Source organism: Leptonychotes weddellii, chromosome 9 (genome assembly GCF_054177405.1).
Source record: "Leptonychotes weddellii isolate Sample4059 chromosome 9, ASM5417740v2, whole genome shotgun sequence".
Lineage (NCBI taxonomy): Eukaryota > Metazoa > Chordata > Mammalia > Carnivora > Phocidae > Leptonychotes > Leptonychotes weddellii.
The window spans coordinates 9,814,138-9,833,739 of record NC_138377.1 but is presented as its reverse complement, the minus strand read 5'-3'; the positions used below and the strand labels follow the sequence as shown (position 1 = coordinate 9,833,739).

Below are 19,602 nucleotides of genomic sequence, written 5' to 3'. Positions count from 1 at the left end.
ATGGTCCCGGGGTCCTGGGATCGAGTCCCGCATCGGGCTCTCTGCTCCTTGGGAGCCTGCTTCTCCCTCTGCCTCTCTCTCTCTGTCTCTCATGAATAAAGAAATAAAATCTTAAAAAAAAAAAAAAAATTTTTTTTTGTAGGGAGCAGCTAGCATCGTGCCCTTTCCAACCTATTAACTGTGATGTAGATGTGAATGTTGGCCTTGAGATATGGGTGTCCCATTTGAAGCAAATGATTTGAAGATATTTGTAAGCTCTTAACTTTGGCAGAAATTACTACAGGGATACAGAGGAGAGTCTCTGTGTGCTCTGAGAAAAGTGTGTCTGCTTGAAGAGAGAAATCTTTTTTTTTTTTTTTTTTAAGAATTAACCAAAGCAAGAGCAAGAGTTGAAAAGTGGAATGTCGACCATTCAAAGAGTGATCGAATAACCCGAGAGCTGCGAGCCCAAGTGGATGACCTGACTGCAGCGGTGGATGCCAAGGACTCGCAGCTGGCTGTGCTGAAAGTGAGGCTGCAGGAGGCCGACCAGCTCCTGACCACACGCACCGAAGCCCTGGAAGCCTTGCAGACTGAGAAATCACGGTAGCTCATCCTAGTGATCATGAGAAAGGGAACTAGAAAGATTCTTTCCCATGCAAGTAATGATAAATACTGTGGTGGTGTATACTACCTTATGAAAACTTAGCTTTTGAAATTTAGAGGGGGCAAATTTATCTTTCGGTACTGTTGTAAATGTGTGCGATTAAAAGTTGATTTATTATTTGAACCTTGAGATGCATTGTTAGCAAATTCTGAATTTAAAAATATTTGAAGAATATAGTATCCTTAATTTTTTGACATATAATGATGTGTGTGCTTATATTTGGATACCTAAAAATATAGGTTACATTCCATTAAAAGGCAAAAAGATTTCTTTAAGGATATTTTAGTCAAACCATCTTTTTTTTTTTTTTAATTTTAGAGAGAGAGGGGTGGGGGAAGGGGCAGAGGGAGAGAGAGAATCTCAAGCAGACTCTGTGCTGAACATGGAGCCCAACAGGGGGCTTGATATCAGGACCCCGAGATCGCGACCTGAGCCGAAACCAGGAGTCAGATGCCTAACCGACCGCACCACCTAGGCACCCCAGTCAAATCATCTATTTTGTGCTGTCAAGCCGATGCTTTAAAAATTATTCCACCTTGTACACTGTGGAAATAAGTCTTTTCAAGTGATGTCTTTTCTTTTAGAATAATGCAGGATCACAGCGAAGGTAGCAGCCTGCAGAACCAAGCTCTGCAAACTCTTCAGGAGAGACTGCATGAGGCGGACACCGCCCGGAAGAGAGAGCAGGAGAGCTGTAAACAAATGCAGGTTAGAAAGGAAGAATGCCTTTATGCTGTTTGATAACATTTACTCTTTAAGAAAATTCTGCAGTGCATTTCAGAAAAATCTGTTTCTGTCACAGAAACCAAGTATTTGAAAATTTAGCTTGATTCTTGCTGAATTTACTTAATCTTATGTATTGGGATACAATTAAAATAAATGTCAACATCCTCTATGATCAACAAGGCATTGACCAGAAATGTGGGGGCGTTTCTTCTGAGATGGTATTTGAAGGGACGATGCACAGGTTGGACAATGGTCCTAGAGAGGAGGGGTGTTATACTTATAAAAAGGGAGCAGCCCCTCAGCACCCCTTAAAAAAAGGAATACAATTAAAATAGAATATTCAGTAGAGATAGATATTTCTTTATTTAATTTTGTTTTTCAACCAACATTACCATTATTTGATGAAAAGCTGATTTGGGTCCTCTTCTTAAAATTAGATGGTGCTGAGAAACTTTCGAATAAAACACTGCCAAATGAGGGAAAAAATTGATGTGGGGCATCTTGTTTATTTTTTTATTTAAGCTTTTTCTGATTCTAGTTCAATCTGATTGATTTATTTCCAGAGGAAATTGTACGTAAAATGTAGAGTTTTACACTTAAATGAATTTTTTTGCATCTAGTTCAGTGATTCTCAGCCCTTGTCTATACATTAGAATCACTTGTGTAGCTTTTAATATTTTCTGATGCCAGGTCTCTACTCCCAGGGAGTCGGATCCCATGGTGTGAGGTAGGGCATAAGCAGTGGTGTTTGAGTTTTATAAGATTTACATGTATCTATTAGCCAGTGAGGTTGAAAACCACTGGTTCAGACTATCTTTTCAACAGGTGAAAATAGTTGAGCCCTGAAAGTAACTATCAGTTAATGTGGACTTTTTGAAAATCTTATGAATGTATTTTATTTAACACAGTATATCCAAAGTACTGTCATTTTGGGGCACCTGAGTGGCTCAGTCACTTAAGCATCTGACTCGATCTCAGCTTACGTCTTGATCTTAGGGTTATGAGTTCAAGCCCCGCATTGGGCTCCTAAAAACAACAACAAAATCAAAGTACTATCATTTCAACATATAGTTAATAATAAAAATCATTAATGAGATATTTTACATTCTTTTTTGCAAACTGATATTTTAAAATATATTTTATACTTAATTCAGTCATAAATTTGCTTATGTAATACTTGATCTATATTTAGATTTCATAAAATTTAGAGGTAAAAAAATAATTCACATGCCCAGTTGTTCTAAACATACTCAGAAGTTTTCTACTGACAGTTCCTCAAAAAGTTAGGTGTAGAGTTACCATATGGCCTAGCAGCTCTGTCCTAGGTGTATACCCAAGGGAATTGAAAATATTTGTCCACACAGAAAATTGTGCACAAATGTTCATAGCAGCATTATTCACAATAGCCCCAAGCTGGAACTAATACAAATATCCATCAGTTGCTGAATGGATAAACAAAGTGTGGTATATGCCTACAAGGAGATAGCATTCAGCCATAAAAAGGAATGAAGTACTGATTCGTGCTACAACATGGATGAACCTGTAAGACATTATGCTAAGTGAAAGAAGGCAGACACTAAAGGCCACATACTATATGATGTCACTTACATGAAATGTCCAGAATAGTTAGATCTATAGAGAAAGTAGATTAATCATTGCCAGGGGCTAGGAGGAAGGGAGAAGTGGGTAGAGGATCTCCCTTTGGGCTGAAAATGTACCTGATATTCGGTAGTGGTAATGGTTGTACAGCTAACTCTGTGAATACACTGAAAACCACTGAATTGTACACTGTAAAAGGGTGAATTCTATAGTATGTGAATTATATCCCAATGAATCTATTAATTGAATTAAGTGGGTTTTTTTGAAAGATTTTATTTATTTATTTGACAGAGAGAGACACAGCGAGAGAGGGAACACAAGCAGGGGGAGTGGGAGAGGGAGAAGCAGGCTGCCCACTAAGCAGGGAGCCCGACGTGGGGCTGGATCCCAGGACCCTGGGATCATGACCTGAACCGAAGGCAGACGCTTAATGACTGCCATCCAGGCACCCCTGAATTAAGTATTTTTATGTTTAATTAAAGCTAATTAACAGAAAAATTAGCTAAAGTCAGTAAACAGAAAAATTCAATTCTAGTTGCATTAGGCACATTTCACATGCTTGGTAGACATTAGCATAGTCCTCTTGCTCTTTTTATTCAAAGCAGGAGTTAATATTGGGTCAAAGGTTTGTGGCTTTAGTTATTGGTGTGTGAACTTTTGCATTTGGACTTTTGCCTCACCTTCTGAGTGTTCTGGTGATGGGAACTTTTGAGAATAAAGGCAAAATATAAATAATTCTCAGAACTAGTTAGGCTAGTAAGTGATAGGCATGTGTTTTTCTAGAGTGTGCTTTGGAAGTTTCTTAAGCTAAAAAATTATATTGAATAGTTCATTAGAAAATTTGAAATAAAGGGAAAATGTTAGTCATGCTATTAAAAAAGATGTAGCTGTTTACTTATCTCTGTGGTTTGCCTTTTTTTTTTTTAAGATTTATTTTATTTATTTGAGAGAGACTTAAGCAGACTCCATGCTGAGCACAGAGCCTGACATGCGGCTTGAGCTCCTGACCCTGAGATTGTGACCTGAGCTGAAACCGAGAGTCAGACACTTAACCGACTGAGCCACCCAGGTGCCCCTTTATTTGCTTTCTGATAGACTTTCTGTTTTATTCATTAATCAGCTAGTATCAGGCTGACCAGATTCACCTTGGAAATTTCTTAAACAGATTTCCATTTCCAAGCATAGTCTTGGAAATTCCAATTCAGTAAGCCTGGGGACAGCTTTGGGTGGCTGTATTTGTTTAAAACTCCTTAATTGGGGTACCTGGGTGGCTCAGTTGGTTAAGCGTCTGCCTTCGGCTCAGGTCATGATCTCAGGGTCCTCGGACTGAGCCCTGCATCAGGCTCTCTGCTCAGCAAGGAGTCTGCTGCTCCCTCTCACTCTCCCTCTGTGCTCTCTTCCTCTCAAAATAAATAAAATCCTTAAAAAAAAATAAAAAATAAACTCTTAATTGATTCTGATGCATTGCCATATTTGGGAGCCAACAACCTTAGATTCCCTATTCTTCAGTTCCTAACAAATGAAGTGTTTGGTTTGTTTTGTTTTGGTTTTTAACCTCTCTGTTATGTTGTTGGGCTGAGCTAAAAAAAAAAACAATCCCATAAGACATCTGATTGGATGGTTGTAAAATATATTTCAGAGGAAATGATGTAAAGATGATATAAAAATTTGTCACAGAGTGAGTTTGCTGCACGCCTTAATAAAATGGAAGAGGAACGTCAGAATTTGGCAGAAGCAGTCACTCTGGCGGAAAGAAAATATGCGGAGGAGAAGAAGAGAGTTGATGAGCTACAGCAGCAAGTTAAAGTGTACAAGTCCAACTTGGAGTCCTCTAAGCAGGAATTAATTGACTACAAGCAAAAAGCTACTAGAATACTCCAAGTAAGCATGAAATGTCTTTTGGATGTTAAGATTTGCCAGGTGGGAGACACTTTTCGACTCCATATAGATCTGCGAGAGGATTTGTTCGTGTTTGGCTGGGTTGGCTCGCTTCAGGTGCCTTCCTGCACGTAGAGATATTACAAAAGTCCGAAATGTCCCTTGTTCCTGCCGTTTTTCTTTCTTTTTATTTAAAATTCATTCTGCCACAGCCTAGCTCAGGTCTTCAGCTGTCACCTTAAGCATGGCACTGTCGACGTTTGTCATTAAGCAGCCACTTTATTCTTCCTGGCTGGTCCCCCGTTGAGTTTTTCAGAACAGCTGGTCTCGGCCTCAGCCAGCTTCCCCCGTGTCATCTCATGTAGTCTTGGGCTTCTCTGTCCTTTGCCTCCTGAGGGAAAGGTATCCTTTCATCTTTCCCTAGGAGGGTTCCTCTTCGCTGTATGTAAGCTCTTCCTCCTGAGTCTGAGTCTGTCCTCTCTCTGTTTCTTCCACTCTGCCTCCTGTTTCTGGCTCAGCCTACTCAAGAGCATATGGTTGCTGGGTGGAAGATCAAAAACTAGATCTTGGAACTCCTGCTTAGGGAAAAAACAATCCTTTGTCTTTTTTGACCACTTGGATCCATTTCCCTGTTCTTTCTTTCAATATCAGACTTAATAGAATTCTTGTAAATATGCCATCTTTATTTTAGAGCTGTTAACTCTAACTCCTTCGTATCATTTCTGTCCCTGATACATTTCTGAAATTGTCTTCCCAGACATCTTTAATGACCTGAATATGTATTTTCTTCCTTTTCTTAATATCCATCCACTTTGATGTGGATAGAGCATTGGATACCATTAGCCCTTCTACCTTCTTAAACTCCTGCCTCCGGTGCTACTCGAGCTGCCCTCTCTCTCCGTCTTCTTTCACTGCTCCAGAGTCTCCGGAGACGAAGAGTTCTCTCAAATTCAGTCCCAAGACTTCTCTCACTCCTTACCTCGCGTTATCCTATACTCACTCTGTTTCTGTCTGTCACCTCGATGTGACTCCAGCGTGTCTCCCAGCCTAACTTCCTGACCCCGGTTTCTGAGTGCCTGCCAGGCTTCTCTGTGTGGGATTCCCCATCGCTCACACCAGCTTCTCCTTCATTCTCTAATTTTGGTAAATATTATACCTCCTTCCCAGGCAGTAGAGCTTGAACCACGATGACGTTTTGACTCCACCTTTTTCCTTTATCTCCTGCCTCCCGTTGCGTGTGAGCACTATTTTGATTCTACTTTCATGAGACAGCATACCCATCTCCTCCAAACTGTTCTGATTACTTTTGCTGTGTCACTCTAATTTATTATTGAGCACCTAACTATTCTAATGAGGCATTATGATAGATGCTGGGGGGGTGTTTCCTTTCTGAAAAGAGCGTTCAGTTAGCAGAAAGACACTGAGGTAATCGACGTGATGAAGTTATTGATGCAGTAAGCCCTTAAAATCTGCCAGGGAATGTCAGGAATGACTGGAGATGCTGTATAAAGAGGAACTTGAAGGATGAGTAGGAGGGCTTGTGGTAGGGAAGAGATTTCAGATAGAACAGCTGTGCCAGAGCAAAGGGGGTCTGCGGGAGCACAGCATCTTTAGTGGATGGCAGCTGGTTCCCTGCCGCTGGAGCACGAAGGGTTAGGGACTAAAAGCGGGGAGAGAAAACTCAATGACAGGCAGAAGCCAGACCATGGAGGGCCTCGCATCCTGTGCAGAGGAGTTTTGATTTTTATCTCCTAGTTAGTGGTAGGGGTGAGAGGTGAGAGACTGAGCAGCGTGAGGACTTGCGGTGAAGAGGAGAGTTGGCACTGGGTCAGGCCCTTAGGCGGTGCTCAGTAAATTGCTGCGGACGTTGATGGGTGAGGATAGGCTGGTGAGAGGGTAAAGAGGAGAGTATCGGAATTAATGGTGTGAAGTAATGAGGACCTGGTCTAATTTGTGGCAGTGAGGGTGACAGATGGGACAGCTAAGAGACATGTAGGAGGTGGGATGTGTGACACTTGGGGTTTCAACTGGAGGAAGGGGAACTGCAGGCAGACCTTAGGAGGATTCCGGTTTTCTGGGTTCAGATGTGAGTGATACGCCCTGGGTAATGCAGCAGAGACACAGGAAAGACATCCGGCCAGCACTGATGGACACTAGGACAAGTGACAGAGAGTTTGCAGAATTTGACTGCACCGAGTGACACCAAGGTGAAAGTTTTAGGAAGGCAATCAGAAGTAGAGGCCTGAAGCTCAGCCCATGGGTCTGGGCATTAGCCATGTGGGAGCAGAGAGAGAGAATTATGTGTGTTACAGAAAATATGAAACCTGCAGAGAAGTTTAACAAAGTCACCCATAATCCTACCACATGAGAAGAAAAACTATTTTTGATGGAGGAGAGTGCCTCTCAGATATTCATATTGAAGGTGAAAGAGCTGATAGTCCTTACTGCTGGCCTAGAATTATATAGCACTTCTTAAACGGGTCTTCCCACATCGAATCTCTTCTCCCAACTCATCCTTTCCATTGGGGGTCACAAACTTTTTCTGTAAAGGGCCAAATAGTACATATGGTAGGCTTTGCAGGTTCTATGTGGTCTCCATCGCATACTCTTTGTCTTTATTTTTTTTATCATCTAAACATGTAAAAATCATGCTTAGCTTGTGGGCTATACACAAATAGGCCACAGGCCAGATCTGGCCCATCAGCCATAGTTGGTGAACATCTACTTTATACCACTGCCACATTAACCCTCCTTAAATGCATCCGTGCTCATATCACTTCCCTGTCTACTTTTTTAGTTGTTTGTTTTCGCCCACCAGGATAAAAGTCAAACATTTTAGCCTGGCATCTGAAGCCCCCCCCACAGATTGGTCCTAACATACTGTCCGAGCGCATCTCAACAATACTTTCTTACACGCCCTAATGCTTTTGCATTTTTATGCTTTGTCCTGTTTTCTCCACACCTGTTAAAATCCTAGCCATTTTTCAGGATCAGCATAACTGCTGCTTTCAAGTAAAGCCTTCTCTTCCCCAGTAAGTGGCTTCTCTTTGGAACTCTGCAAGTAATCTTAGCAGATGCCTCTCTCAACTTGTTTATTGCCTTCTTGTAACTTCCCTCCAGTTTGTAAGGCGGAGGGTACTATCTCAAATGAGAGACCTCTTCATTGCATGGGACTCTGAGCATAATGCCAAACCCATTGTAGGTGCTCTGTAAATATTTGCTGAGTAGCATATGATGGAGATAAAAAGCATGAGAAAGGATGAGAAGAAAATACGAGGGAAATCTTGTTAATAACAAGTTTTCAACAGTAACACAGTCTTGGATACTAAAATCCAAGGCTGGTGTACAGCAAGGCCCTGCTGCGTTCTTATCCCAATGTGGACTTTCTTTGATGGAGAACGTAATTGGACCATTTCCGTAGTGGCTTAGTTGGTGTAAGATTGATGTTATTCAGTATACAAGCTAATCTCTGTTTTGCTTAAAGATATTTCTTTTTTTATAATAGTCTAAAGAAAAATTGATTAACAGCTTAAAGGAAGGATCTGGTTTTGAAGGCCTCGATAGCAGTACTGCTAACAGCATGGAGCTGGAAGAACTTCGGCACGAAAAGGAGATGCAAAAGGAGGAAATACAGAAGCTCCTGGGCCAGATACATCAGCTGAGATCCGAATTACAGGTAAGATTCGGTACGGCTGCGCTGCACAACCAACCACTGACCCCGGCGATTGGCAGGTGAGCGGCGGTGGAGTCTGTATTTTGGGAGAAGGGTGTTAGTGGTCACCATGCAGCAGTGCGTCTAAGGCGATCGGTTTCCTGTCTGTCGATGGACTGTGAAGTCCTGGCAATAACAAGCATGTAGCTAACTAGATGCACTAGTTAAATTCTTACCCTGTGCCTGCCATGTGCCAGGCATCTTGTAGGCTTGGAGTTACAGCAAGGAACCAGACAGAATCTTCATATTTATGGATCTTATAACAATCCAGTGGTTAAAACACAAATGAGATTTGGGCTTGTCTATAAAACTGGGATGTTTTCTGATACTGGAATGGACACAGGGACAGTCCCTTAATTATAGTTTCACGAATAATCTTATGATTTATAGTTTATGTGTAATTGCAGTTTTTAATCCAAAAGTAAGTTGGACCTTTTGTTTAAATTAAACATGGAGTCTTTGACGTAAATATCATAGGAGGAGTCTCTGAGAACGAGAGAAGGTAAAATGCAGGCTGACAACCCTTCTTTAAAAGAAAAAAAAAAAAAACGTGTTAACTCAGCAAATTATTGGTTCGTAAGATGTGCATGACCTATAAAGGAAAGTACGGAAGTTGTAAGGTAGGGTTTCTTGTCTGGAGTATGGGCTTGAATATCAGATATGGAGAGAAGTCCCGTCTTTGGCACTTAGTAGATGTGTTACCTGCACGAGATACTTCATCTCACTGAGCCTTAGTTTTCTCATCTGTAAAGTGGAGATAAACACAGGTTTTCTTGAGGATAAGGGATATGCATCGAAGGGCCAAGCATTGTTCCTAACATGCATTAGGCCCTCGACAAATAGTAGCTAATGTTACTTCTGGATTTCTTTCTTACTGGTAAAGTAGAAGAGCTGGTCCTCAAGGCTGTCATCCTCATAGTCTGTATGGTTGGATTTTTTTTTTTCCTATAATTAATTTTGAATGCCAAAGAATTCAGTCCTGTGAACTTAGAAACTGAATAGATGCTAATCCTGTTCATACCTTGTCTTATTCATCTGTGTATTTGGGGTGAGATTATGAAAAATATGACTTGTTTTATTTAATTTCCTTACCCCAGCATCGTTGATGACATTGACCATTTTTCAAGAAGCTTATAAAATCTACAGTAAGGATTATAGTATATCTAGCAAAATGGAAGAATTGTTAATGACTATAATAGCTAAGCACTTAACTTGCCAGGCATTGCACTAACCTCTCAGAATACAGTCTTCCATTTATTCCCTACTGTAATCCTCTAAGGGAGATGGTATGTTCTCATTTTACAGTTTGAAGAAATTCAGTCACAGAGAAGGAAAGTAGTTTCCTATAACTATAGTGAAGTAGCAGTCAGGATTAGAACCTTAGTCTGTCTGATTTCCAGAACATGTGTTTTGTTTTTGTTTGTTTTTTTTCCAGAACATGTGTTCTTAACCACTGCTCATACTGTCTGCCTCTCAAGAATTTGTCTAATTAAGTCAAATTGATGACAGAGATTAGTTTACCTACTGCTAACCCCAAAAACTCAAGGATAGGGGAAAATCATTCTACTTATTGCTGCTTTCCTCTAAATCCACAAAGTTGTGACTATATAGACTATCACACTGGTATTATTATCTGGAGTATCATTAATTTTTAGTTCTTTCAAACCGTATATGAAATGCCAGAGTTTGTGTAGATGAATATAAAACAGAGTACCAAAAGATAAAAAGCAAATTAAGATGCTGTTTTAATCTCTTGTAGTACTGTATGGATGGACACATGGTTAACCCATACAGGGGGTAAATATAGAAATCTAGAGTCATGTTCTTTGCCACTAGTAGATTCCACAGGAAATCTAGAAGGTGGTTTTTTGAAGAAGTGAGAGTAATGACACTAAGTGAAGCAGTAAGAAATAAAGATATAAAAACAGGTAATGGTAATAAAGCTTTAAAAATGAAATAATAGGCTAACCTCAGGTGATATGAGAGAGAAGTTATATTCCTACTTGACACACACACACAAAAACTAACTATAACCTGCAATTCCAGGGGCCATCTTTTTGATGTTATGTTTCTGTTCCTTTGGAAATTGTTAGCTTTTGGATAGAACTATAATCTCCCAATGAGCCGCTGTTGACTCATACTCCTTCAACCATATGGTTCATGCGCCGTGGCGGCTACGGTGTCCTGTCCGTGTCTCTCACCATTTGCCGTATCATACAGTGAAGCATCTGTTTATGTGCTCCTTTCAGGCTGAGACCATGTCTCACTCGTCTTTTTCCCTCTAGTGCCTCCTGAGCCCAGTTCATGGCGCACAGTGATTACTTGATTAATGCTGAAATGAACAGTTAATGATTGCTTTCACATATAAGGCTCATCGTTTTAGGATATGGAGGCACAGCAGGTTAGTGAAGCAGAATCAGCAAGAGAACAGTTACAAGATCTGCAAGACCAAATAGCTGGGCAGAAAGCATCTAAACAGGAACTGGAGGCAGAATTGGAGCGACAGAAGCAGGTAAAGATTTTATTTATTTATTTATTTTTAAATATTTTATTTACTTGAGAGAGAGAAAGAGAGAGCGATCATGCACACGAGTGGGAGAGCATGAGCGGGGAGAGGGGCAGAGGGGCAGAGGGAGAGGGAGAAGCAGACTCCCCACTGAGCAGGGAACCCGATGTGGGGCTCAGTCTCAGGACTCTGGGACCATGACCAGACGCTTAACCAACTGAGCCACCCAGGCACCTTGTGGGTAAAAATTTTAGTTGGATGATTACCAAGGAAGATGCTTTGCTGGCAGTCCTATGAGGAGACTCTCCAGTGAAGCAACTTACTGAAATTCTTACAGAATGGGTGTGGAGTGGTGATGATAAATGGGACCTTCTAGTTCCCTCCTGTCTTGTTACTACCTACCCCCCTCACTGTTTATTTCACAGGTTAAAAATAGAGCCACAGGATGGCTATGAGACTTGCCTAACCTCACACAGTTAACTAGAGAATAGAATAGAACCCGGATGCCTGTCCCAGAGTTCTTTCTACTATCTTGTCTGTGTTTTATTATATCTCTTTGTCACAGTGTGTATGTATGGAAAACTTAAAAACATCCGCTGATTTTCACATTTTATTACATTTGTACTTTCTAGGGACAACAGTAATATTTTTTAATAGAAATATTAAATACAACATTAGTGCTGTAATTAGACTGCTCTTTCTGTTTGAGGAGAAATATTTATAGACTGTTCTTACAAATCATGTTTAAAATTACATTTTTTTGTTCAGTTAGCAGTTGTCTGCTCCCCAAACCAAATTAGTTTACCTTAGTATACTTACATAATAGTTTTCTTATTGAAACAGTTAACCATGCTTACATCCACATTCTCAGAACAAGATGCTGTATCTTATGTTAATAACATCTGTAACTTATTGAATAATGACACTGTTATAGGCACTTAGTATACATGATCTTATTTTATCCTCACAATAAAATCTGTATTCTCTTCATTTTGCAGAAAACTATTTATAATGATCAGTGCATCACTTAATGACATTTAGCTTTGTGTATTTATATTCTTAAGATCTTTTTTATTAGGATTTATCATTTCTGAAACTGGTCTGTTATCAGAAATGTTTGTTTTTAGTACGAAGGTACGACTTACATCTGTTTCCTGAGTGGTAGGAAAAACGATTGAGTAGCCACCTGCAGAATACATCATAAGCTGTCTTAGATAATTTAGTTATAAAATTGGCTGTCCTTCCAGAAATTGCATTTTAATTTATTCCAGGAGCTATTATATATTGAAAGGCAAAAATTTGATGTTCTTGATAGTGAGATAATTTTCATTTTATTATGGCAGATAGACTTCCCACATCCGTTGCCAGTGCCTGTTTTTAAAATGAGTCCAGTAGAGGCGAGTGCAGCTGAATGTAGCTCTAGGCTATTTATTTAGTCATCAGATGTTCTAGGTGCAAGTGCTTAGTCTTGGGATTAAATAGTCCTGTAGTGCTCTTTATTAATTTAAATAATTTCAACCTTAAATTTTGTGCTAGCCTGGAGATTTAAAAGAAATCATGCGGACCTTTTTGTAAATTGCGGTTCTCCTACCCTAATTACTGCCTCATTTTCTCTGTTCTCACTTATCTCAGTTTTTTTCATCTGTGAAGTGAGCAGGTTGAACTAAATGTTCTAAAGTAGTCTAGCAGTTTGATCCTGTCTTCTGTTTACTTCTTCATACAGCTCCCTTTACTTACTTTATCTGCACAGTTAAGCATAATGTTTTTTTTTTTTTAAGATTTTATTTATTTATTTGACAGAGAGAGACACAGTGAGAGAGGGAACACAAGCAGGGGGAGTGGGAGAGGGAGAAGCAGGCTTCCCGCTGAGCAGGGAGCCTGATACGGGGCTCCATCCTAGGACCCTGGGATCATGACCTGAGCCGAAGGCAGACACTTAACCGACTGGGCACCCCAAGCATAATGCTTTTGAAGATTCTTAATTAACTAATTATTCTTTCTTCCCTGGCATGTGCTTTGCTCTTAAATTCCAACTGACACCGACTCATCATATCCATTGTACAAACCAGCAGCAGGTTTGTGTAGTTGTTAGTGAACCCGGAGGTATTTCTTTTTTCCTCTTTTATCTATGATAGAACAAAACAGGTTCAGGATACTGCCTGATAGAAATAAGCACATGAAGAGCTGCTCAGCACCATTAATTGTTAGAAAAATGCAAATTGAAACCACAGCGAGATATCAGGACATCCCCATGGAATAGCTATACTTAATGAGACTGACGATACCAAATGTTGGGAAGGATGTGGAAGAACTGGACCTCTCTCATATTGCCGTGGGAATGCAAAACGGTGCAGGGATATGAAACCAGTTCAGAAACAATTTGGCAAGTTTTTCCCTTTAAGTTAGACATAACACTTATGTGATCCAGCAGTTCTATCGCTACATATCTACCCAAGAAAAATGAAGACCTCTGACCATGGAAAGACTTGACACATCATGCTGGAGTACTGTTCATCAGACCCTTCCAAGTCTGTTCACTTGTTCATTCAGTATAGATGCGGCACGTGTTGGCTGAGTGCCTCATGTGTGTCAGGAACTGTTGTAGGTGCTGGGGATGAAATGGGGAACACTGATTTAGCTTCTGTTTATTCATGTCTCACTTTGTAGGAGTTCCACTACATAGAAGAAGATCTATATCGAACAAAGAACACATTGCAAAGCAGGATTAAAGATCGAGAAGAAGAAATTCAAAAACTTAGGAATCAGGTATGAATGAGTGTTCACAACTTGGGAAAAGATACCATTGCAAAGCTAATTTTTTTTAAAGGATATAGAAAGACCTTTTCCCATATTTTCAACGGAGTTCTGCTGTTACAACAGTGAGATGTTACTTTCAATCTGATACAGAATTTTCATCTAATGCCATTTTAGTCTGTGTTTGCTGTATTCTATGGCTTCTTCATCTAGAAGTGTCTTCTAGCCAGAGCCATCCGAGGACACGTGACTTACCTCAAAATTTCATACCTTTGGTTGTGCTGATTGCCAGTTTCATAATTATCGTTTCTCTTTCCTAAGAAAAATCCAATGATAAATCTTCCTATTAACAATTGATAGGTCTTTCATAAAGGCGCCAAGACTTCTTTTTAACTCTGAAAATGTAAAACATGAGAAATAACATGTGCCCACCACCCAGATTTACCAGTGCTTATCATTAATTGTGACAAAATCATGCATCCCCTTATCTTGTAACTCTAGCTTGTCCTTTTCTCCCTTATGTTCACATTGTCCTTTATCCCTTATATTTATTGACTTAATAAATAATGAGCTCATTGATCATTTAAATAATTTACATAAAAATTGAGTCTTCATTTTTTAGTTAGCTGCTGACTTAGTTTGAACATAAAAAGTCAAATAATTTTAGTTTTTAAGTTGTCAAACTTCATAGTAGTCCATAATTTAAAATATTTTAAAATATTTTAATTTTTGTAAGAGTTGGGACCATCTGATTTCAGTGTTCCATTCTTCCCTCACCTACCTTTGTGAAGTGCTTATAAGTGGTAACATGACTTGTTAGCAGAAAGTCAAAAGAAAGGACCATAAACCACCAATTGGTTTAATCCTTTTAAACATTCCTTATTTATTAAATGTTTTTTGAGTGCCTACTAAGCATAAGATATTGTGCTATTTTTGTTACTTAAGAATTAATCTTAGAGGGATATTTCTTAAAGATTTTTTTATCTAAGAACAGAGGAAAACCTTTGTCTCATAAAAGGAAGTTGATTTATACAATTTTAAAAAGAGATCAGCATCTTCATACATTGCCAAAAACAATAACAACCCATAAACGAGTGGCCAAATACGAATGTAAGTTGGTGCTCAAAATCATCAGTCATCAGGGGAAGCAAATTAAAACCTCAGGGGGATATACCACTCTACTGATACTCACTAGAATGGAATAGTATCCCTGAACATCATGTACAGAGAGGTGTAGCAATTTGTCCAATGTCAGATAGCTAGAAAACTGCCGAGCAGAGGTGAAAACCTCAGTTTGTGGCCTTTGCACTGTGCCGCAGCTGCTGAGTTATAGAGGGTTTTGAATCCCGGTCCAGAAGTTCACACTGTCCTGTGGATCGATGCTTTCAAATATCTTTGAATAATAGTAAGAAGTAAGAAGTAAAGTATACCTTGTGTCTCGATACTCACATGTACTTAGAAATACACTAAACAAAAGTTTCACAGAACAGTACTCTTACATACTATGTGCTGTGTACTCTCTGTCCTATTCTATTCTATCACTATTTTAAAATGTGGATTGTGACCTACCAAATTGATTTTGTGGCCCGTTAATACAGTTTGAAAATCTTTTCTGTAGACAGTGAGTTTTGAGAAATTGAATGATGCTACACTTTATTTACATGTGGGGATGTAGATTCTGTGTTGTATGACTTTTACTTTATGTAATAATTTTATGAACACTTTGCCTTTCAGCTTACTAACAAAACTTTAAGCAACAGTAGTCAGTCTGAGTTAGAAAACCGACTCCATCAGCTAACAGAGACTCTCATCCAGAAGCAGACCATGCTGGAGAGTCTCAGCACAGAGAAGAACTCTCTGGTCTTCCAGCTGGAGCGCCTCGAGCAGCAGGTGAACTCTGCCAGTGGAAGTAGCAACAGTGGGTCTTCCATTAATATGTCTGGAGTTGATAATGGCGAAGGTAACAAAAAAAGGAATTTGAAAAGAACATGGCATTGCCTTAATTTCCAACCTTGCTAATTCAGACATGACTTTGAAAAGTTACAGAAAGACCATTTTTATTTGAAAAGAAGCTCCATCCAGCAAAGCACTGCTTTTCTCCTGATGTGAGGCCTGAGCCATGCACTGTTTGACATGATCTTTAGCAAACAGGACAGTGGACTCCAAGTATGGGACTTGGAGAAGGGAGACCTGAGAAACAGTGATCATAATGAAATACGTAGGACATTGAACAAGATATTGATGACAAGGCAGATAATTTGGCAGAAAGGGGCTTTGGGGGAAACTTAAAGGAAGATTTGTTTTAAAAATCTTCTAGTCCGTAATTATGAATATTAAAGTTAATAGTCACATAAGTATATCCATGCTCTATAATTTCAATAGAGAAATCTGTAGATTCCCAAAATACATAATCAAGAAAAATGTTAGATTTCAGTATAAGCTTCAGCAGATCAGGTATTTAATCTTAGAGCTTCATAAAGTCTACAAAGTAGCCATTCAGCAAATCTCTCAGTTCTTTGGCTTTAAATTAAAAGTTTTTTTAAGGGGTGCCTGGGTGGCTCAGTCAGCTAAGCATCTGCCTTTAGCTCAGGTCATGATCTCAGTCCTGGGATCGAGCCCCTCGTTGGTCTCCCTGCTCAGCGGGGAGCCTGCTTCTCCCTCTCCTTCTGCCACTCCCCCTACTTGGCTCTCTCTCTCTGTCAAATAAATAAATAAAATCTTTTTAAAAAAATAAATAGAAGTTTTTTTTAATTTTTTAAAAACATTATATATATTTTTTTTGATAAAATGGTTGCTGTCAAAAGAAATCTCAAAAATATAATAAAATCATCCAAATAATCTGTTCCCCTCAGATAACATTTTGGAATATCTCCTTTCAGACTTTTTTCCTATATATGTTTATATGTTTTATTGGTTTTTAACTTTTCATATAAATCAATTTTATTTTTTTTTTAAAGATTTATTTATTTATTAGAGGGGAAGAGAGAGAGAGGGAGGGAGGGAAAGAAAGAGAATCTCCAGCAGACTCCCCACTGAGCGTGGAGCCCGATGCAGGGCTTGATCTAACAACCATGAGATCATGACCTGAGCTGAAATCAAGAGTCGGACACTTAACTGACTGAATCACCCAGGCACCTCTAGAGCTTACTTTACTTATTTATTTATTTTAAATTTTTTTTTTTAAGATTTTATTTATTTGCGAGAGAGAGAATGAGAGAGAGCATGAGAGGGAGGAGAGTCAGAGGGAGAAGCAGACTCCCTGCTGAGCAGGGAGCCCGATGTGGGACTCGATCCCGGGACTCCAGGATCATGACCTGAGCCGAAGGCAGTCGCTTAACCAACTGAGCCACCCAGGCGCCCTCTAGAGCTTACTTTAAAAAACAAAAACAAAAAAATTCTAGTCTGTGACAAAATAGCACAGAAAAAGATCCTAATTAATACATAAGAATTAAACATATAATAATCTGTCAGAAATCAGTGAATCATTATGGTGCTAGACTAGCTGGTGAGCTCGGGGGAATTTGTGTAAAGTTAAACCTTCATTTCTCTTGCACACAAAATTAATCCTTGTCAGATTGAAGAATTAAATATTAAATCGAAACATGGAAAATCTAGAAGAAAATTATGGTATTTCTGATTAGAGAAATGTTCAGTCTCACTAGTAATCACACACACCAAAGAAGGCAAAATAAAGCACTTTATTAAAGTCCCAGAGGAGGTAAGGTGATGGTAAACTAGAAGGAGGTCTGCAGGAAGAGTTTCCAGGCAAAGAGAAGAGCAGGTGCAAAGGCCCAGGGGTAGGAGCAGTGCTGGCATGTTGCAGGAACAGCAAGGAGGCCAGTGCAGCTGGAGAAGACTGAGTGAGGGGGGAGAGTAGTCAAAGGGGAATTCAGAGAACTTGGAAGAGACTGTTTTGGCCTGTGTACGGACTTTTACTCTGAATGAAGTAGGAAGCCATTGAAGGATCTGGAGAGGGGTGACTGACTGCATTTTAGCAAGATGCCTCTGGCTGTTGTGTCCAGAATAGACTGCAGAGAGCTGAGTGGAGGCAGGGGACCAGAGAGGAGCCATCATATTAATGTGTGTGAGGGATGGTGGCAGCTAAAACCCGATTGGGGTTTGCAGGGGTTTATTTTAAAGGAGAGCGGGTAGATTGGTTGTGCAGTTTGAGAGAAAGAAAGGAGTCAAGGGTTTTGGCCTGAGCTGATGGAACAATGTTGTCATGTACTGAGATGGGGAAAATGGCAGGGTGAGTAGGTTGGCAGGGAGGGCAGGAAGTCAGAATCATGGTTTTGGGCACCTGCGCTTCAGGTGATGTTAGACATCCAGATGGAAACAAAACAGACGATTAGATGAGTCTGGAGTTGGTGGTCCAGGCTGGAGATAGAAAGCTGGGAGTCATCAGCATTGTAGAAAGGGTGTCTGACCTCACTCTTGCTAGCACAGGAAGAAAGTGCTCATTAATATTGACTCTTGGCAACACTTGGTATTTGTAAACTTCAATTTTTGCTAATTTCATGGGGAAATGATTTTTTTAGTTTTTTAATTTTTATTTTTGTGGATATGGAAGTTTAAATATTTTATATAACAAATTTATCTGTCTTTTCTTTATGGCTGCACCTTCTTTGTGTAATGCTTAGAAAGTTGGCCTTGAGAATTTCTTCCATTTATAATACAATAATATATTCAACTATAATTTTGTTAGGACATTGCTTTTGGTGTTTGTACATTAATTCATTATTTTCTTGTTTAAACAGGCACACGGCTCCGAAATGTTCCTGTTCTTTTTAATGATACAGAAACAAATCTGGCAGGAATGTATGGAAAAGTCCGAAAAGCTGCTAGTTCAATTGACCAGTTTAGGTAAGCAAGGGCAGTAATGATGAGTGAGGGATTGTCAGCTGTTTTTGTACCATTTTCCGGTGGCTTCAGTCACAGTGAGTCCCTTCAGACAGAGCTGATATTTAGAGTGATATTTCCCTACTTCCTCTCACGATATTTCAATCTCATGAGATTGCTCTATGTGGTCGGCCAGTGCTTGTGTCTCACTGAAGATGATTAACCCTGATCATTTCTCTTCTTTCTTTTTTTTTTAAATTTTTTATTGTTATGTTAATCATAATACATTACATCATTAGTTTTTGATGTCATGTTCCATGATTCATTGTTTGTGCATAACACCCAGTGCTCCATGCAGAACGTGCCCTCTTTAATACCCATCACCAGGCCAACCCATCCCCCCCACCCCCCTCCCCTCTAGAACCCTCAGTTTGTTTCTCAGAGTCCATCATCTCTCATGGTTCGTCTCCCTCTCTGATTTCCCCCACTTCGTTCTTCCCCTCCTGCTATCTTCTTTTTTTTTTTTCTTAACATATAAGGCATTATTTGTTTCAGAGGTACAGATCTGTGATTCAACAGTCTTGCACAATTCACAGCACTCACCATAGCACATACCCTCCCCAGTGTCTATCACCCAGTCACCCCATCCCTCCCACCCCCCACCACTCCAGCAACCCTCAGTTTGTTTCCTGAGATTAAGAATTCCTCATATCAGTGAGGTCATATGATACATGTCTTTCTCTGATTGACTTATTTCGCTCAGCATAACACCTTCCAGTTCCATCCATGTCGTTGCAAATGACAAGATCTCATTCCTTTTGATGGCTGCATAATATTCCATTGTATATATATACACCACATCTTCTTTATCCATTCATCTGTCGATGGACATCTTGGCTCTTTCCACGGTTTGGCTATTGTGGACATTGCTGCTATAAACAT

General features: G+C 39.7%; 1 protein-coding gene across 3 annotated transcripts in view; it reads left to right on the top strand.

The window, feature by feature from the left end:
* The window catches only part of GOLGA5 (golgin A5), a 31,741-nt gene extending 12,752 nt beyond the window's left edge, over positions 1 to 18,989 (top strand). Inside the window, exons 3-10 of one of the 3 annotated variants that reach the window (XM_006746725.3) lie at positions 366 to 585; positions 1,231 to 1,354; positions 4,649 to 4,852; positions 8,355 to 8,525; positions 10,945 to 11,073; positions 13,735 to 13,833; positions 15,556 to 15,781; positions 18,579 to 18,985. In XM_006746725.3, coding sequence (XP_006746788.1) covers positions 366 to 585; positions 1,231 to 1,354; positions 4,649 to 4,852; positions 8,355 to 8,525; positions 10,945 to 11,073; positions 13,735 to 13,833; positions 15,556 to 15,781; positions 18,579 to 18,688 — 1,283 coding nt within the window. In that variant the 3' untranslated portion in view covers positions 18,689 to 18,985. Of the gene's footprint in view, positions 1 to 365; positions 586 to 1,230; positions 1,355 to 4,648; positions 4,853 to 8,354; positions 8,526 to 10,944; positions 11,074 to 13,734; positions 13,834 to 15,555; positions 15,782 to 18,578 lie in introns of all 3 variants that reach the window. The other 2 variants (XM_081830041.1, XM_081830042.1) reach the window with 2 other exon arrangements.
* Positions 18,990 to 19,602: the final 613 nt, after the last annotated feature.